The sequence below is a fragment of the Dama dama genome, chromosome 5 (genome assembly GCF_033118175.1).
Source record: "Dama dama isolate Ldn47 chromosome 5, ASM3311817v1, whole genome shotgun sequence".
NCBI classification, from domain to species: domain Eukaryota; kingdom Metazoa; phylum Chordata; class Mammalia; order Artiodactyla; family Cervidae; genus Dama; species Dama dama.
In genome coordinates this window covers 108800370-108819418 of record NC_083685.1, presented here as the reverse complement: position 1 = coordinate 108819418, position 19049 = coordinate 108800370, and the positions used below count along the sequence as shown (strand labels likewise).

Here is a 19049-nt window from a genome sequence, read left to right as displayed (position 1 = left end):
GGGCTGGGATGGAGATGCAAGTGTGCTCTGGAGATCTGTATGAAACAGCTGTGGTCTTCAGGCAGTGCTGAGTGGAGACCAGGAGCCCTCCTAGGGGAAGGTCCCTGGGAATTGGGAGGCTTGCCCCCCGCCCCTTGCTTTCTGCTTGCCTCCTTGTCTCCTTGCCTAATGAGGAGGGGATGGTGTCTGGGGTCTTCATGGCCTGATTCCTGCTGGGAATCCAGGGTTCCAGGTCTCTTAAATTTGTACAGGGTACAGAGTTGGGTGCTGTGATGCAAAGCCTCAGGTGATCTCTCTTTCTCTCTCTCTGGCCAGGGACCCACCCTGGAAAAAAGGTTTAATTAGAACCATTGATTCCTTCTTTGGCTGTGGGCATCGATCTCACCGGTGCGGTCAGAGCTGGGGCTGATGGTGGCACGGCTGCCCAGTCCGAACAGGGAGGGGGCTGGGCTCTTGGAAGTATCACATCTGTTTTAGTCCCGTCTCCACTCCAGGTTAGGACTTGGGGAAGGAAAGGAGATGGGATTGAGGTTTTGGCCTGAGGGAGCTGTGTTTGGAGTCCCAGGATCATCCCGAGTAGTGGGCCAGGCTCGGGAAGGGAGGGGTTGCTCTGTTGGAAGAGAGACAGTGGGCCCTTGAGGGGGCAGGCAGAGAGTTCGGGGACGGATCTGGAGCTTGCCATGAAAGCTGTGCTTTCGAGGAATCCCAAGCACTTATCTCCTCCAACCCCTGGCAAGGAGATCTGATTTCTTCCTTCGTTTGTGTCTTCGAGGCCCAGAGAGGGACAGAGACTGCCTCCGAAGCCCAGTGGGCCTGCGTCTGGCCTCTGAGCCTGGCAGTCTGACCAAGCGGCCCCTGACTAGGCACAGGGGGCTGAGAGTGAGGCTTCGCCCACTGGTGTCTGGGTTTGGTGGGAGGTGGCGGACAGGTTGTGCCCCCCCTAGGCCCTGGCTGCCTGTCGTGGGTGGGCTGGTGCAGGTGCAGGCTTCAATGAGCCACTCAGATGCTCTTTGAAGAATCCCTTGCTGGCTTCCTAGGGCCCATTTGAGCAAAGATAATAAAAATCTGGCCGTCAGCGGGTTTGAGGGCTGCATTTGCTTCCCCTTCTTTCATTCCCAGCTCTGAAAAGCGGAGATGAAGGCTTTGGATTTGGCTGGGAAGCTGCGCTTGCCTGCCCCGAGGGAGGGAGGGGAGGAGAGCGGAGGGAGGCAGAGAAGGGAAGACCGATTTCCTGGCAGCCGGGGGATTTGCTGGGGAGGTGGGCAGAGGGGCAGGGACATGGTCCCGGACTCCCTCCGGCCTCGATGGGGCTCCCATGCCCCTCAGCCGGGCTCCAGCCTTATCCTTCAGGTCTGGAGACTGGGAGCCCCCCTCAGCTCCACTGTTCCTACATTCACCCATTCACCGCTATGCTCCTCAGACTCCCCACTTTCTTCCCCAGTCCCCTCCACCCCTCCATCCCTCCCGCTCTGCCCTTCCAGCGCTCTCTCCTCTTTGTCTCCCTCACTCAACTCCTGAGTCTCCCCTTTTCTCCCTGTCTGCCCGCTCCAATCTGTCTGTCCGTCTTCTTTCCATAGCATCTGTCCTGCTTTCTAGGACCGACTGGAAGGCTGAGAAGCCAAGTTGGTTGGGGGGCTGGGGAGGAAGGGGAGCTGCAGCCACAGAAGGGATGGGCTTGAATGGACTATTATGGTCTGTCAGGTATCATAGTTACCAGAGGCCAGGCGGAAGGGGGCTGCTGAGCACTTAGAGATGTGTGTGTGGTGAGGGCGCTGTCCCCCTCCCCGCACACAGCGGGCACCTTGCCCTGACATTGGGCTTTAGACACTCAAGTTCTCCTGCCACCTTCTGCTGTTTGGCTGCCGGGAATCCAGTGCCTCGGCCTCTGGCCCCATCTCCCCTCTGATCACTCACTGCCCCAGGCATCATTGCCGCCCTGGCCCAGGGTTCCCCCACACCCACTACTCAGGCTCAGATGGGGAAGGGAGGTGGCCAAGGGAACCCCGTACAGACCCTGGGACCCCTTCACCATCATGTAAGCCCCCCATATGGCAAACAAGACTGTCATGGAAAGAGCACTGGGCTGAGTAAAGAGACCTTCTTAGGATCCTTCGTTAGCGCCCAAATGTCCAAGTGACCTTGAGCAAGTCCCTTCCTGGCAAGGGCCTCTTTCCTCACCTGTGAAATAAGGGGGCGGGCTGGCTCCTCTCCAAGGTCTCTTCTGTCACTCCACCGGTGTTGTGTCTCTCTTCTGGGTTATTTGCATATGCTTTGCATATATTAATGGTGCCTGCTTGAAGGGGGAGGGTGCCGCCGACAGGGACCAGAGTCCAACCCACCACTCAAGACTCCCCTTGCCCATTGGCCCAGGCTGTCACTGCGGGAATCTCCCAGAGGAATGGAAGCTAGGGTGGGTGGGGGGCAGCGGGGGGAGGCTCTGAGAATTCCCTAGGGAGGTGGCTCCTGTGTTCCAACCCTGCTAGAGGCAGAATAGGGGGGTAGCCCTAGTGGAGGGGACCCCTACCCTTGTCAGTCCTGCTGCAGAAAGTCCAAACAGGAAAGCCAAGTGGGTGTGAATTCCCTGCAGTTGCTTGTGGCTACCACTGGTTGTGTGAAACCCCAGTGAGACGGGCAGAGGGGCTTGGGGGTCTCCGTCCTCTGTTCTCAGGGCCTAAGTACCCTCTACATGCCAGGAGCTTAGCTAGGTGTAAGAGTTCCTCCCTCTGGTTTCAGCTGCCTCCCACAGCCCAGGACAGGTCCTGTCATCTTATGCCCCTACTCACTTCTACTCAGGCACCTGGGCTCTAGCTATATGTGGGTAGGAATTTGGACCTAAGAGATGGTCACTGAGACCAGGATCATTGCATGTCTGGGCGCTGCCCGGTCAGCACACTGCCTGGCCTCACGGGCCTCCTCCCCTGCCACCTGCTAGGTGCTGTGTTTGGTACAGGCCAGTGTCCTGCATCTCAACCCTCCACCTGCCTCAGTTTCTTTCACCCATCCCCTCATAATGCCCATCACATGGGGCAATCCTGGGGTAAAGGTTGGCAGCTTGGGCAAGATAAGGTGGGCCACTGAGTAAGATGGGGGTTTCTGAAGACAGGAGCAAAAATCACCTCTCCACCGCCACGGAGGATGGACCAGAGGACGTGCAGCAAGAGGGATCCAGGTTAGATTTAGTCTCAGGGAGGAACTGACCCAGCATGCAAATTAGTTTCTGACTACAGAATTGTTGTGACGCTTAAGTGAAACAACGGATGAAAATGTCCAGCACAGTGCCTGTCACATAAGAAATAATAAATGGTATGGGGAGGGGATAGCTGTCTCTGAACGCAGTGGAGACCCTCCCCTAACCCGAGATGCAGGAGTTTGCAGGGAATGAGAAGCTGGAAGGATGATTCCAAGAAGAGCTGTTTCTCCCACGTTCAAGCTGCCCCCGCAGCCCTCCTGCCCCTCGCTCAGCGCACTGGGCCCAGCCACCCTGGGACACTCTGCCCTCATCCTCTCTGCCGTAGGTGGGCAGACAGAGGGTTCGGAGGCTGGGAATCCTGTTCTTCTCCCCCTCCCCCTGTCTTTGCTCAGGACAGCTTGAGAGGAAACAGGCCCACGCTGCAGCAGGAGGAATCGAGGTTAGATGGGAAGGAAATCTCGTGGTGCATGAAGGGTGGCTGCTCTGAGATGCTGTTGTGCATCTTTTCCCTCAATGATAGGTGCACATGAGTGCAAGTAGGCTAGTATTGTACCTAGGTGCAGGGGACTGGTTAATATGACCTTTGAGATGACCTTTGGGCTATTGTCAGGAGCTTGGTAGGTCCAGTTTAATCTCGTGTGGCTGTGGTGGTTGGCAGAGTGCAGGAGGCCATGATGGAGAGGGGTTCAGAGCTGCTGGGGAGGAGAAGGGACAGGGAAGTCAGTCTGATCCCCCAGGGCAGAGAGGTCAAGTGCAGGGTAAAGAGCAAGCATTGGATGGTGCCAGGTTGCCTGCCTCCCTACTGCTGTGTGACATTGGGCAAGTTAGTTGCCTCCTCTGGTCTTCAGCGTCCCTGGTGTGAGCAAGAGGATGGAACTAGAGAATCTAAGGTCCTTCAAGCTGTCACAGGTTCTACCCATCTCCTCTCTCCTGAGACAATACAGGCCTTGCCATACAGAGAGTGGGAATAATACTTCCCAGCTCCAGATAAACCAGGAAAAATGGAGATTTGGCCCAAGAGAATACTGGTGCTTTCGTGTGTCTGCACATGCCTTACAAACAGTCCCTCCTGCTCCAAAGGAACACCTTGTCTAAATCTGTCTGATAGACCCAGAGGATGGATAAGGGATAGGCTATAGGATTCAGCTACATCCATTTTCCTCCTACCCCAGAGGCTTTGCCGCACTCCATTCCAACCAGGGACTATAATCCAGTCCATATTTTCTTCTGCGGAGGCACTTCCAGCTGGTGGCTCATCTCCCCCACAACCTTTTCCTGGTTCCTGGTAGCCTCAACCACCTGGCCCAGTTGCTTGCACATCCCGGAGTGGAGTAGTGTTAAGACTGGGAAGGAGCTGGGTTTTTCACGTGCCTGCCTGCCACACCTTGGCAAACATCATCATCCCAGCACCCTGGCCTCTTTTCCACTCCAGCCACAGAGCGTGCTGGAGACCTCAGACCCAGGGGCCCACAGCGGCTGTGGGGGAGCCCAGAGCCAGAGACCCCCATGTAGTGGCCCTTCCTGGAGATGTTTGTGCAAAGCCTAGGAGGCAGAGGGGGTGTATGTCCTGCCTTCTCCTTCCACCCCGGGTGACTGATAATTGCAGACACAGCAGGCATCTGTGGTGTCACCCCAGGCCCGGCATCTGCCTCATTGGGGAAGAATTAACGATCCCAGTTCATTGGGAAGGCATGCCACGGCTCATTGAAGCCCTTGCAGATACATCCGGGCCTCTCTGCCTCTCTCCTGGGCTGTCCCCATGCCAGCCCAGCCCCTCCCTGTGGTCAGGCTGGCCTGATGAGTCCCCATTCTTGCCTCAGCCTCCTTCTGAGTTGAAAACTGGAACTCTGGGGAAAAGCCAGGGCTGCTAGGACTGACAGTGACTCTCGCTTTGCTGCCCCTGACTTTTTAGACTCTCCCTAGTCTGGGTGCTCAGGAGGACTTCTGGGTGTTAAAATGAGAAGAGACCTTTGAGGGGCTTCCTGGAGCTTCTTCCATCATGGCGACTGGAGAGTAGAAAAGGGCTCCTGGAGAGCCAGAAGTCGTTTAATGATGAAGCTTGGGAGATCCTGAACCCACTTCTGAACCCAACAGCTCATCCCCTTCCCCTGATTCCTGGTCCATCTGCAGCTGAAGGTTAGAGTTATCTGCCTCCCACTCCTAGGACGAGGCAGAAAGGGACGGAAGCAAAGCCTTCTCTTCCCCTACTGTCCATGGAAGATAGTTTATCCTGGAGCCTGGGATGGAAGGAAGTTAGACTTCAGACAGAACTTCCTAGATGGCCCTGAATGGGAGACAGACTAATCCTGGGGGAAGATGGATGGGAAGCAGTTCAGATCTAGAGTCAAGAGCTCAGGCTCTGGATTCGGACAGATCTGGGCTGGCTGGCATTCCAGCCCTGACACTCACTGTGTGTCTTGGGGAAAGTCACTTCACCTCTCTGAAGTTCAGTTTCCTCATCTGTAAATTGGGGCTGATCACAGTGGTTTCCTCACAGGGTGGGTACCAGGATTAAATGAGGTAATTTAGGCGTAGTTCCTGGCACATTGTGAACTTTCAGTAAATAGTAATCTTTGTCCTCATCCTCCTTACTGTCCAACTGAGAGTGAATAATGGGTGGCCGTTCCCCCAGGAAGAAGGGAAAGTCTCTTTAGTCTTACTTAAAACCCAGATTCTCTTCTCAGCCTGTTTGGGGCTGGGCCCCTGGAGCTGCCACTTAAGGACAGAGGTGAGAAGGGAGCTCGGACTCTTGAGGCCCCCAACTTGTGCCCCTCTGTCCAGCTGCCCCTTCTGGGCCCCACCCCTAACCCCACTGCCTTGTCCAGGAAGCCCTCTGGGGTTAGATATGTTAGTGAACATTTTCGATTTCTTCACCCAGTCAAGGTCCCAACATCTGGGTACAACATTTGCTTCTCCCCAGGGTGCCTGCGTCTTGGGTAATCGGTGGGAAAATTGGAACCATGAGATTGGCAGGGGGCTCTGAGGATGCTTGCAGCCAGACATGATGTGGGTGTGGATGGGTCTGAACCAGCCCAGTGAGAGCTGGGCCCAAGAGGACGCCCAGGCCACAGTGCCCGCATGCAGGAAGGTCATGGCGCTGCGTACCCCAGGATGAAAGGCAGAAGACGGGCAGCGTGGCCCTGGGGGGAGGCAGCACAGTTAGAAGGACTTCCTGCGAGTGAGAGGGAGGCAGCGGGATGGACAGCTGAGAGGGGCCCTGCTCTGGCAGGTTGAGGATTGGGTGAGCATGGGAGCAGGAGCTGGGCACAGGGCTTGGGTGGTATGGGCGGTATGGGCAGGGGTGCCATTTTCCGGCACGGTCCCCATCACAGCGAGCATGCGTGCGTGCTTGTCGGGTATGAAGTACCCCTGCTTCCTCTGTTGCAGACAGAGGAGGGGGCCTTCCTCAAAGTTAAGGGGTGAGTAGAGCCGATGGGAGTCTCTTGGGCTGGGAGGGGGTTTCAGCAGAGCAGTGAAGGGAGGCCCTCAGACTCTGAACCCACCAACCTTCCCGAATGGGGTGGCCTTGGCTGGGGGAGGCAGATGGGCCCTCCAAGGTGCTCTCATCTGGGGTCTTGTGTGGGCCCCCAGTAAAGAGACTGTCCCCATTTCTGGGAGGAGAACCAGGCCTGGCTTGTTGGCTGTCTGTCCTGGGGACCCCACTCTGAGGAACCCCATGTTTTTTTGTGTTGTCCTGCTGTCTGTCCTCCTGTCTGTCTCCCACCAATGTCTCTGTCCCTTCAGCCCCGGCTCTTGACCCAGCACCCCATCTCTGTCCTGCCTGCCCCCCAGCCCTCAGGGACCATCCCGATTTGGGAGCCCTGCCCCCGCCCCATCCATTCTCCAGCTCCTCTCCTCCGGCTCTGGCCTTCATTCACACTTTCCTCCTTTCCTGTCCCTCACCCAGGGCTCCAGCGTGCAGCGGGAGGGAAGGCTCCAGGACTCTGTTCCCTCTGTTTAAAGTCTCCAGGTTGGTAAGCCAGGAGGGGGGTCTCTCCCTACCATCCTGCCTCCCACCGCTCCCTGGCGCAATGGGGGAGGGGGCTATCCCTGGTGGGCCCAGGCCTTTGCTCGGGGAGAGGGCAGCAGAGACTTGACTGTGGGGAGGGCACCTTGCCTGGCAGAGAATGTGTCCGTGTGTGCACGTGTGTGCATGTGAGTTAGTATGTGCGAGCAAACACGTGTGCATGTATATGTGTGTGCTGGCTGCAAAGCTCCGTGTAGTGGGGGCTGGGCAGGGGGAGGAGGAGGCAACCCTCTGTCGAGGGACCTGGAGACCTGGGGAGAGGGGTCAGGAGCAAGGGGCCTTTCTTATGGGGGACAGCCCGTGTTCCAGCATCAGCCAGTGGAGGGGGATGGGAGAAGATGGGACCATGTCGACTTCAGCACAGCTTTGTTGAGTTTATAGGTGCTTGTAAATCTGTGATCTCATTTCATTTGTTTAATGGTTTATTCATTTATCCATGCATTCCTTCATTCAATATGGACTTATTGAACACCTTCCCTGTGCCAGGCACTGGGCTAGGCTTAGAGGCCAACAGTGACGAAGACAGTGAAGGTTCTTCTGTTGGTTAAGTGGTGTGGGGATAGAGGTTAAGGGGTGGCAGAGTTCACTGGCTGTGGGGCCTGAGGCTGTGGCCTGGCCAGCTGACTCGGAAGGGCAGTGACCCTCTGTCCACTGATGCTCATCCGCCCCTGCTCCCCCTGCTGGCGGCTCCTCCTCACTGCAGGTCTCTGTCGAGCATCCCAATGGCACTCCTCTTATAGTGTGGTCCCGCCAAGCAGGCAGTGACTGGACGTTCCAATCCATGCAACCTGGGGACTGTGAGCAGCATTGTTGGGCCAGAGCTGAGGCCACTTCAGAGGGCCTCTGGGAGCCCACCTCCCACTTCTGTGCCCGGGACTAGCAGCCTAGAGCACTGGACTTGAGAATCAGCCTGATCTGGGTTCAAATGCTCACTTAAGCCTTGTCCGAGCTGCTGGCCTTGGAAAAGCCACTCTTCCCTCTCTGAGCCTCAATGTCTTTGCTTATAAAATGGCAGGGTGGTTGAAAAGAATATAGGAAAAGCAGCAGCCGGACCAGAGCCTGGCCCACAGCAGAGGCTGCCCCATTGCGGTTCCCTGTCTGCGACTCCCCCAGCCCCTCCCTGGGGTGGGGCAGCTCCAGCCGGGTACTGTCTGGGTGCTGCCCCTGTCTCACCTTGAAGAGGGGTTGCATAGTCCTTGTCTTGGCTGTTTGCAGGCTCCATGTCCCCCAGCCCTTCTCCACTCTCTGAAGGATGCTTCGGCTCTAGTCCGGGTGGGCAGATGGGGCAGGCAGCCCTCCTTGCCACTGTGGCTGCTGCCGCCTTGATGGCTTTTTAATAACTTTGCTCGGAGACAATCTGCAGAGCGCTCGTTTGTCTGCCTTTTAATTAAAATTACCGTTTTCCTAAAAGAGCAACGACGCTGCTCCCTTCCCTCCCCTATCAGTGGCTGCTGCCAGGAGAAGGCAGGAGTGACTTGAAATTGCTGCCTTTCCCCTCAGCCCCTGTCCTGGTCACACAAGCCACCCCCCGCCCCTCGCCACTTCTCCACACAAACAGATGGGCCAAGGCTGAGGGTCAGGAACTAGGAAAAGAGGATAGAGTGAATGTCTTCTTTTTTCACTTACCCTCTTCCGGAATACTCCCAGAAACAGGGAGTTCGGTCCCTCCCAAAACTTACTTTCTACATCTGTAAAGAACCAGAGCAACCCCTGTCCAGCTTTACCACCCAGAGTGGAATAACATGTGGGGAGGGGGGTTGAAAATGTGCTGTGAAGGGCTATTAGATTGTTTGTGGTGGGGCAGGCATCATCCGGGGCCAGAGGCCTTCCTGGATGTGGGCCTGTGGAGTCAGCTCCTCTCTGCTGACTCTGGTTAGAAGATACCTCCACGCTCCCTCCGTGGCTCAGAGAGAGCAAGGGAGTGCAGGGCTGGAAAGGTATGGGGGGGTTCATTTAGTCATTACTGAGTTTGGGGGGGGAAGTATTCCTGGTAATAATAAAAGTACAGATGACCAATATTTACTGAACATTTGCTGAAAACTGTATGAGCCATATGCTGGATCAAGCCCTGAACTTGTGCTCCCTCATTTCATCCTCATAGCTGTTGCATGAGCTCGATGCTGTAGTCTCTATTTTACAAAGGTGGTGACAGACCAGAGAGGTTAAGTGACATGCCCAGGGTCACACAGATGACCCACCATGGTAACTTCAGCCCTACTCCCCCTGCTGCCCTTGTGCCTTCCACCGGAAGTCTTCCTGAAGTCTAGCCTCTGTCCCTCATGCTGCAGGTAGAGATCTGTGCCTTTGCCTCACTCTCTGCACCCCCGCAAGCACGGTTCCCTGTGATCCAAGTCACTGGGAATCCACTTCCCTCCCCCTACCGCATTCCTGGGTCCACCCCTGGGGGAGTCTCGGGCTTCCTGACCCTGAAGTCAGGGGTCAGAAGTGGATTGGAGGTTAGAGAATTCTCATGTGCATACCTCCTTTCGGTTCTAGCCAGAGTCCTTTTCCACTCTGGTGGGGGTGGGCTGCGCTCCTCTCCGTGGGGCCAGGGAAGAGACCCAGTGATAGGCTGGGGCAGCAGATGCTGCTCGTGAGGCAAGGGGACATGGTCATACATCATAGCTCCACCAGCAGGACCCGCCTGGGAAACGTTCTGGAGAAGCAGAAGGCGCTGTAGCCGGAAATCCAGCACTGGGAAGGACCCCTCTAGAGGCCTCTGTCTCCATCAGCGCCCTGTGGGTCCCGCCTTTCCCTCTGTGACCCTCTGCTCCTGCGCCTTCTCTTCCAGGAAGGCCCTCCCTTTGTCACCTCCCACCTCTGCTCCTCCCTGAAGTGTCCCTCCCTGACCACCTCCAGGCTTGCCCCTCTGATCACCACAGATGTCTGGTGCCTTAAAGGTAATGAGCTTTCTGTTTCTGGAGGTATCCAAGTCCCAGCTGGGTGGCGTTCCTGGAATAGGGAGGACTTGCAGTTCGGTGTCGCCCCTCTGAGTTCACATTTGCTCCTGGGGCAGCAAACCCAGTGCTTTCAGGGGCCAGAAGTGAGTGAAGCAGTGGATGAGGACCATAGGGAAGCGTGCTTATGTTCCTTAAAGGCATTAAAAATCAAAGAAACAAAATAAAACAGTACCAGCCAAACAAAATGCCTACCCCCCAGCATGGCCTGGACTCATGCCTAGACCCAGTGTGGTCTTTGCTAAACTGCGATTCACTTACCTTGGCATCTTCATATTGCCCAGCGCACAGTAGGTGTGCACGCAGTGTTTCTTGAGTGAATACATGATCATATGTGTGTCAGCCACTGTGCTAGATACTCTATATATTTATTTCTTCCCCTCTGCTCAAGGTGGGCACTATTTCCCCCATTAGAGAAATTGATCTCCAGTGAAGTAAAATAACTTGTTCAAATGTCACACTTACGGGAAGGGGTATTTTTTTATTTGAACCTTGGCGTGCTGTGTCCTTCCTTGATGCACCTCTATGTGACCCGGAGCACGTGCATTCCGTACCTGGCCTGGCTAACAGGGAGCTCTGGTGTGGCGAGTGGGCACCTGGTTGACATGCTTTGCACCCCTGTGGGGAGGTAGGGTTGAAGGCAGTGAGGACTGCGGAGGCGAGGAGGGAGTGATGCCCCTCACCCCGGTGAACCCTTCCTCTCTCCGCTTCCGGTCCCAGCCCAGCAGCCTGGGGATGGTGGCGTGGTGACAGGTGCCGAGCTGCAGAGATGACAGTGCTGCTGATTCCCCCATAATTACTGTCTGATGAGATGCCAGAATTAGCCACCGTGCGAGCATGGCATGCAGATACGGGGCAGAATGCTGGGAAGCAGCGGGGGGTAAGGGAGCCTCTCCTTCCAATCCAGGGCCCTCTGGCAGTAGGGCAGGGTCTGGTGAGGAGGAAGTAGGTTAACAAGGAGGAAGCACTGTGTGGTTAACATGCTTCAGATGTTATCGTGTGGGCTGTGGTTTTCCAGTCCTTAGAGTGCCTGGACACACCCCTGCAAAGCCTGGCTGTTGGACAGGGTATCAAGGGCCTCAGGCCACTAACCAGAGAATTATGGGCAGAGCACGCTGCCCACTCAAACTCCTGGGCAAAGGCTTTGGTGTTTGGAGCTGGGATATGCCTGGCTGGGGCTGACAGGGCCATAGTTGCTAGGAAGGGGCTAAGACCCCGAGCAGACTCCTAGAATCACATTAGTGAGGCCAGGCATCAGAAGGCAGAGGGAAGTGCCTCGAAGGAGCCGGCAGGTTGAACTCACCTTGCCAGGAATCATCCATCCCCGGCAGGAAGAGTCAAGTTGGCCCTGAGGCCCGAGGTCAGGGGAAGCCCGAAAGTTAGGAGCAGGGGATAAGGGAGGTTCATCGTGGTCCCAGAGCAGGGCTGTGTCTGCCCTGGCATTGATTTCTCCTGACACATGTGCTGGGGGCAGGAGGAGGGCTGGTGAGTGCAGATGCAGAGGGCTCACCTGGGCTGCTCAGACCTTGTTTGGACAATCGGAGCAGTTCTGAAGGCCGCCAGCTAACAGGAGTGGTTCCAGCATGCGGCTGACCCAGCAGAGGGCAGTGCGGGGAGCCCGGGGCTGAAGCCAGGCCACAGACGGAGGGACTTGAGGTGTTGGGCTGGGGAGAGAAGATTTGGGTTCAGGAGCCTTCATTCTGGCCCCAAGGGAGAAGTCATGACCTACCCCGGGTCCCTCTGAGGGCCGTGGGCACAGACTCTGGCTCACTTTAAGAAAGGAGGGGCCCCACAAGGTGTCTGGTACCTTGGACATAATGAGCTCTCTGTTTCTGGAGGTATCCAAGTCCCGGCTGGATGGCATTCCTGAAATATGGAGGACTTGCAGTTCGGTGTTGGCACAGCCTGCGGCAGGGGCTGGCGGGGGGCAGTTCTCCACCAAATTGAGATGCGGGGGAGGGCTGTGGAAAGGTGGGACCCCCTTCCCATCCTGGACTTCGGGGGCCCTGGGGCTGCCTTGCTCCCTGCCCCTCGTCCTCTGTCAGCCTTGCCCCGGGGAAGGGTCCCTGCTCTTCTGGCGTGCGGTCTCCCCAGAAAGGATGGTGTTGAGGGTCTCTGTGCTTCACTAGGGAGGGGGCTATTCGAGTCCTCCTTCTTAGGAAGCTAGACAGACTGAGGGGATATAAGGAGCTCTGGCCCAGAGGCTGAGACAAAAACTCAGGGATGAATCAGCAGGGCATAGAGGAGGGAAGGGGGATCCCGGCTGAGAACCCCACAGTCAAGACCAGGGCTTCTCCACTTACCAGCTCTGGCTGTGGGCAAGTCACCCCTTCCTGAGTCTCTGCTTTCTCATCTGTAAAATGGGAGAGAGCAACCTCACAAGGTGTGTCTGAGAACTGATTGAATAGCAGCTATCAGAGCCCCTTGGGAACCGTCCTGAGTGTATGCCTGGTGGGAGGGTGGGTATAAGGAATGCTGTCTTTCACGGTTGGTCCGTTTCCCCCAGAGCACCCAGCAAGCCTGGTGCTGAGTTCACATCTCATCACTCCACACGGATGGGTGGATTTAACTGAGATGGGAGGTTGGAGTCTTGGAGTCTTTTGCAGATGGAAGGAGAAACTGTGCATTTCTCCCCTGCCTTCCAGCTCATGCGCCACCTTCCCAGATGCTGCTCTGGTGGGACAGTTCAGGCTAGACACCAGGGAGAACCGAAAGATGCCCCTGGAATCCAAGTAGGCTTCCAGCTCAGGGTGGACCCAGCAGTCAGGCAGGAAACCCTGAGTCTCCTTCTGCCTTCTCAGGCTCCACCTCTTCCATCCTCCAGAGTCTCTCCCAGTACTAACCTCAGCATCCCTAGGGAGGGAACCTAGTGGGATGCACATTTGCTGTTTGTGCTCACTCTCTTGCGGGACAGTAGAGTAATTGACCTGTGAGGTGAGGGCTGAAACTCGCACCCCTGTCCTTCACCCTCTGGCAGCAGATGGAAGTGGGTCCAAGGCCCGCCAGCTCCTTGCAGGAGGCTGAGCACCTGTAGGGGGAGACAGGGCTGGGTGTGCCAGGTCTGGAAGCGGCCTCTCGGTCCTTGGCATCGCCTGGCTGGGTAAACATTGGTGAGAGTGAAGTGGCCTTTATGTCAGGACGAAATGTAAACACTTTCAGAGACCCTGAACTTGGCAAAGCAGGAGAGGGGCCACGGAAATCACATCTCTGAGAAGGGGTGGCTGGATTCAGGATGGCAGATGGGGTCCCCAGTATCTCTCACTCCAAACTGGAGGTGCCTCAGACTAACACTCGAGGGAGCTCCCACGTGCACGGAATCTGTCAGGGGATGGTAAATGTACATGATGCATGTGCGGGCACCATTCCCTGCCTGTCCACGTGGCATCAGAGATGGCAGAGTGGTGGGTCAGGGTGGCGGCTCTGTGGTGACCCAGTCCCAGCTGGGCCCAGGTGTGCCTTTCTGTGTGTGGATGCCTGTGGTGGGTGCAGGGGAGCCCCTCATGACTGGGCACGAGTCCGTGAGCCTGGGCTGGGCATGTGGGCCTGTGCCACAGGGCATAGACATTGACAAGTGGAAGCATGGCCTGTGGTGGAATACTGCAGGCACCAGGACCCCATCATCCTGGTGGCTGAGGGAGCTGTCTGGGTGCTGGGGTGTGGGGCTGGAAAAAGCCTCCCAGAGGGAACCTGACCCCATGAAGGGCGGTGTCTCAGAGAAGGATGTGGAGGAATCCAGCTGGGCTGAGGCTCCTGTCCAACAGTTGTGAGACCCTTGAGGAAGCCTGGGTGTTGATGACACTTCCCTGTGGGGAGCTGGGGTGCATGGTGGGGCTTCCACTCCCTCGCCTCCAACAGATTGGGGTCCCTCTTCTTGGGAACAGGATGCCTCCCTCTGGGCTTGCTTTCAGCCCAAGGCAGCTTCAGGGGTTTGGTAAAGGTCCCCTCGCCCACACCCGCTGGCGAGGCCTTAGCACCCCAAGGCTCGAGCTCCCCCGCAGGGGATGGAAGGTGCTCTGGCAGCCTCCCTGGAGCAGTGGCAGAGCTGGAGCACAGGCTTCTGCTTTCCCGCCTCCCCCCACCTCCCTCCGTTCCTCCCTGCCTGTGTTCCTCTCCGCTGCCTCTCCAAGGAGATGTGGGGCTGACAGGACACCTTCCCCGGGCGCGTGATGGTGGTGGAGACGCCAGGCAGGAGTCAGCTTGTTAGCGCGGGCTGTGTGGGTACATGCCAGGGCTGTTCCCAGCTTCTCCAGCGAGGGCTTCAGACTAGGGGTGACATGCTCCCCTCTGCATCCCCACCCGCGCCCTTCCTGGGGAAACAAATTAGCCAGATCTTCATCGGTCGCTAAAATGCAACCCCTTACCATCCTGGTTGTGATAAAAGCCTGACCGTGGAGTGAAAGGAAATCAAGGGATTGGGCAGGTCAGGAAGGGACTGTCTCCCACCCACGCCCCTGGCCGGTGCCTTTGTGCAGTGTACAACCTGCACACCCGTCTGAGTGTTAATAGTTTTTCAAAAAAACAAAAACAAATGAAATGACTGAGGCTCCAAGAGGCTGCTAGCATTCTCAAGGTTACACGTCAGACAGTGGCAGAGCTGGGTTTGAACAGAGCTCTTTCTCCCCTCCAAGTTGAGTGATTTTTGGTCATGCCATAGCTTCACCTGCTTGGGGGGAGGTTTGCATATCTGAAATTCTGAGCAGGAGGCTGGCTTGTCAGTTCTTTCGCCAGGAGTGGGGTCTTGTCTGAGGAGTATGATTCAGGTGCCACCTGGGGACCCTGGTTTCTGTGCAGTGAGCAGCTGCTGGGCCGGGATGGGCACCTGAGGGGGTGGCTGGACTGTGACCCATGGCCCTTCTCCCTCTGGGGCCCGGGGTGCCATGGCGTTTTCCTCCTCACTGCTGATTTCTCCTAAGGAGCTTGTTAGTCTTGCCCTCCTGGGGTCTGGGGCCTGGAGAAGGGATCCCCTGGCAATTGCTTTCTGGGAAGTGTCAGAGAGGGGTGGGAATGTCCTTGTCCCTGGGGGCCAGGATGCTCAGGTTCCATTCCTGGCTCTGCTTCCAGCTCCTGTGTGACTCAGGTTCACTCTCTGGGCCTCGGTTTCCTTCCCCGTGAGAGGCATTTGGCTGGAGTGAAAGCAGACGCAGGCAGGGCTTAGCTGAACAGTCTCGAGACATCACTCTGCTTTGCTAAGAGAGAAGAGCCGTCACCTCGCCAGGAAGAGGGCTGTCCTATGGTTGTGGGGAGTCACGGAGAGAGGGCAGCAGGTCAAAGGGGACAAGGACTCCACAGCCATGCAGAGCCAGGGCACTGAGGCCAAGCCTGGCATCTTTGACTGTCCCCAGGCCCCACCCCACTCCTGAGGTGGCCTATGAGTCTCTTCACCCCACCTAATTCTGTCCTGCAAGACCACCCAGTCTGGGCGGGGGAGGGGGTACCTCTGCCTTCAAGGAGGCCCCAGTCTAAGGGGTGCTTGCCCTGAAGGAGCTTCTAATACAAAGAGGTAAATGGGGGCCCTATCTAGTGCACCAAAAGAGGAGGCCCAGGTCCTGGCCAGTCTAAGGGGAGACAAGGCTCTGTCCTAGGCGAGCCCCTAGTCTGATGGGGGAGACAGGGGCCCTGCTCTGGGGTGTCCCCAGCCTAAGGGGGGAACACAAAGGCTCTAGTCTGAGAGAGGAGGCATGGGCCCTGCCCTGAGAGGTGCCCAGTTGGAGGGAAGAAGCCCTGCCCTGCGGCACTCCCGGCCTGAGCAAGTGGACAGAGTCACAGGACAGAGTCAGCCTGTGGAATGGTGGGAGGGAAGAGGTGGGGGAGGGACCCTCTGGCTGGGGCAGTGCCCACCCCACCCCCAGGGAGCCCGACACCCTCCCTCTCTCAGATGCCCTCTCCCTGGGGAAAGCTCCAGAACCCAGGCAGGTGAGCTCTCCCTCCCTGAGGCCTGACAGGTCCTTTAATTAGATTCCGACTCGTTTACCAACTAAGTGGCCTTCGGTGGGTTTTAAATCTGTGCAAATTGGTTTGTGTTTTTCTGCCTGCATGAAGCTGTGACTGGCAGTGCCCTACACCCTCCCCTGCCTCCCGGCTCCCTCCCGGGCGAACTCTGTTGTCCCCACCCCACTCCCCCTACTAGAGTCTAGATGTCCAGCTTCCCTGGGGCTGGGGGCTGGGGTGGGGAGCAGGGTTCCCTGAGCAAGGGGTTAGAAGAGTCCAGGGGGGTCACAGTCCTCTTCCTCCTCTCCCCCCAGCCAGGGAAGGGAGTCCGCACAGTTAACTCACTCAGCCTCCCCCGTTCTCGGTTTCCCTGCTGTAGTGCCAGCAGAATCGACCCAACCCAGGCCCTTCTCCACGGTGGCTCTGTAGATTAGTGCTGGGGGGTGGCGAGGGGGCATCTGTGTCACCAGCCAAGGACCATTCTCCCTCTGATACCCTCTCGCCTTGCACCCATCCCCCAGCACTGCCCTGCCTTGGGGAACTGGTCCATCGTGGGGATGGTCTCCACCTGGCCTCTTCCCACGTCTATGCCTTCCTTCCCAACACCTCAGGAACAAGGGAAATGCCTTCCCTGGGGGCCCAGTGGTGACAGCTTGCCTGGCCTTGCCCCTGTGCTCCCAGGTTCCAGGGAGTCACCTTTATTGTCTGACCATCGCCCGCATGCTTTCAAGTCCTCTCCCTTTCCTCCCAGGCCTCCTTGCCACGGGATCGCCTCCCCCCTTCTTCTTTGTCATCCCTCCTGGCCCAGGCAGAGTACCCTGAGAAGGCCTGGCCTTCAGGGGAGTGGGGCTGGGTTGGTGGGGGATGGGGGAACACAGCGGGGGAAGGTGTGGGGGTTCATGCCAGGAGCTGGACATGAAGCCCCATCCTTAATCCTCTCCCCCTGATGCCTGTTCCTCCCTCTGCCCGCCCCCACCTCCGAGGCTCTGGTTGGAGGGACAGGGAGACTCAACAGGGTGCTGGGCATTAGCAATTTGGGGGGATATTACACAGGAATGTTTACAGAAAGGCAATTGCCCGGAAAATGACTTTGGTTGCTGTGGTATGGGGCGGAAAAGATGGTTTTAGAAAACAGACACAGATGGGCTTCTGCTCCAAGGACCCACAGACAGACAGCTGAGTGAGGGCTGTGGGCACACAGGGAGCTAGAGCCAGGGGCGCCTGGAGACTGAGGGGTCAGCCTCTTCACCGAGGGAGGGGTGGGAAGGGATGATCCCTTCACCTCATCCAGGCTCTTGAAGCCGCTGCCAAGCTTGACCTTTGTCCTCTGGCCTCTGACCTCCCAGCACAGTGCGGTTCCTGACTGCGCAGCCAGCCGCCCAGCAGGAAGAAATTGTCAGGCACAATCGATGGTGGCAGTCGCCTCAGGGCTCCTCCTGGGTGACTTGGGCTCCTCTTGCTTTGGCTGAAGATGGTGGGACTTGTGCTGCATGTATTCAAGTGTGTGTGTGTACGCGGACAGGGCATTTTGGGGTCTGAGCCAGGCCCTCCACCTTTCTGGCAATCTCCACGCACACCCCCCACTTCCCCACCTGCCTGCTGACCTCACTGGGATCTAGCCCCAGGCCCTCTGGACTCCCTGAGCTGGTGCCCAGGCCACGGTTGGGGTCACACCTGTGAGACCTCAGGTCCCCATGGGAGGGGCCTTGTCCAGCCCTCCTGATCTCTGGGGAGAGGGACCCAGAGACCTGAACTCTGGTCCTCCCAGCAGGGGCCCCAGTGAGACCCTTCTCTTTTCTGTGGCTCGTGGCTTTGTTCTTCCCTCTGTTTCCTCCCCTTCCTCTTTCTTCTTCCCTCTCCCTCCCCCCTCCCCTTCTCCACACCCTCCTCTTCTGAAGATGATGTCATGTGTAAATGTTGCCCAGTGGCAGCCAGAGGACAGAGCGATGGTGACATCTGGGGTAAAGGAGGGGAGGGGCTGGATGGCTTATGAGACAGTGTCACTGAAACCTTGGGATCTTAATTCTCATCATGAGTTACAGTGATCTCATGTGAAAGAATGCAGTGAGGATAAAAATAAATTGGGCTCATAAATAAACGTGGAATTTGGAATTGGTGGAGCAAATAACAATGTCGCTCTCTTCCCAAGCACCTGCACCTTTATCCTCAGCTGGCCACTGGGGGGCGCCCACTGCTCCCTGGTCATTCCAGCGTCCAGGCAGGTTCACTTCGCCATCGCTCAGGTGGGGAAGGCAGAGCTGAGGAAGGCGACAGCACCCCCCCCCCCCCACTTCCCCACTTTCCCTTTCCCCTCATTCTGAGCTGGATTCCACTAGTCCTGGGCATCTCTCCTGTAGCTTGAATCTCTGACTCAAAAATTATAGCTGGCCTTGCACACAGGATTCTTGGAGAGATGGCAAGACCTCCAGCTTACCTCTCTGACTCCCCCAACCCCCATGCCTCAGGGGCTGTCTGTCCCAAGGCCCCTTCCAGCAGTGTACCCCAGTTCTGCTTCCCCATCCAGGGTCTCCCACTTTTCCTCTGCATCCCCTGTCTCTCACCCTGCCCCAGTAGAATCCAGTCTGCTTACCACCTTCAGGCCTCCCTGTCCCATCTGCCTCCCCAGGTCCCCCCACCCACAAGACCCCTGCCAGATAGATCCCTCAGCAGCCTCTGCCGGTGAACAGAAGCATCGATCTGCTCAGGGCCACTGCTACCCAGAGCCACTGCTTGCTAGATTGGAATCGATCTTGGCTTTTCACCAGGCTGCTCTGTCTGGGGAGGGTCAGGGCCACTTGAGGCCTTGGTGGTGACTGAAGCAGGTCTGGGGCAATAGGAAGGCTGTCCTGCTGTCTCCAACAGCCCACATGCCAGGAATGTCTTTAATTCAAAACAATGTGCTTTCTCATCATCATCTTGCCAGCTTCTCACCCACTGTCCAAGAGGG

General features: G+C 57.1%; 1 protein-coding gene across 1 annotated transcript in view; it reads left to right on the top strand.

The window, feature by feature from the left end:
• SRCIN1 (SRC kinase signaling inhibitor 1) overlaps nt 1–19049 on the top strand; it is a 68807-nt gene that overhangs the window by 1102 nt on the left and 48656 nt on the right. Inside the window, exons 2-3 of the mRNA XM_061140758.1 lie at nt 10009–10117; nt 10895–10927. Coding sequence (XP_060996741.1) covers nt 10009–10117; nt 10895–10927 — 142 coding nt within the window. The remainder of the gene's footprint in view (nt 1–10008; nt 10118–10894; nt 10928–19049) is intronic.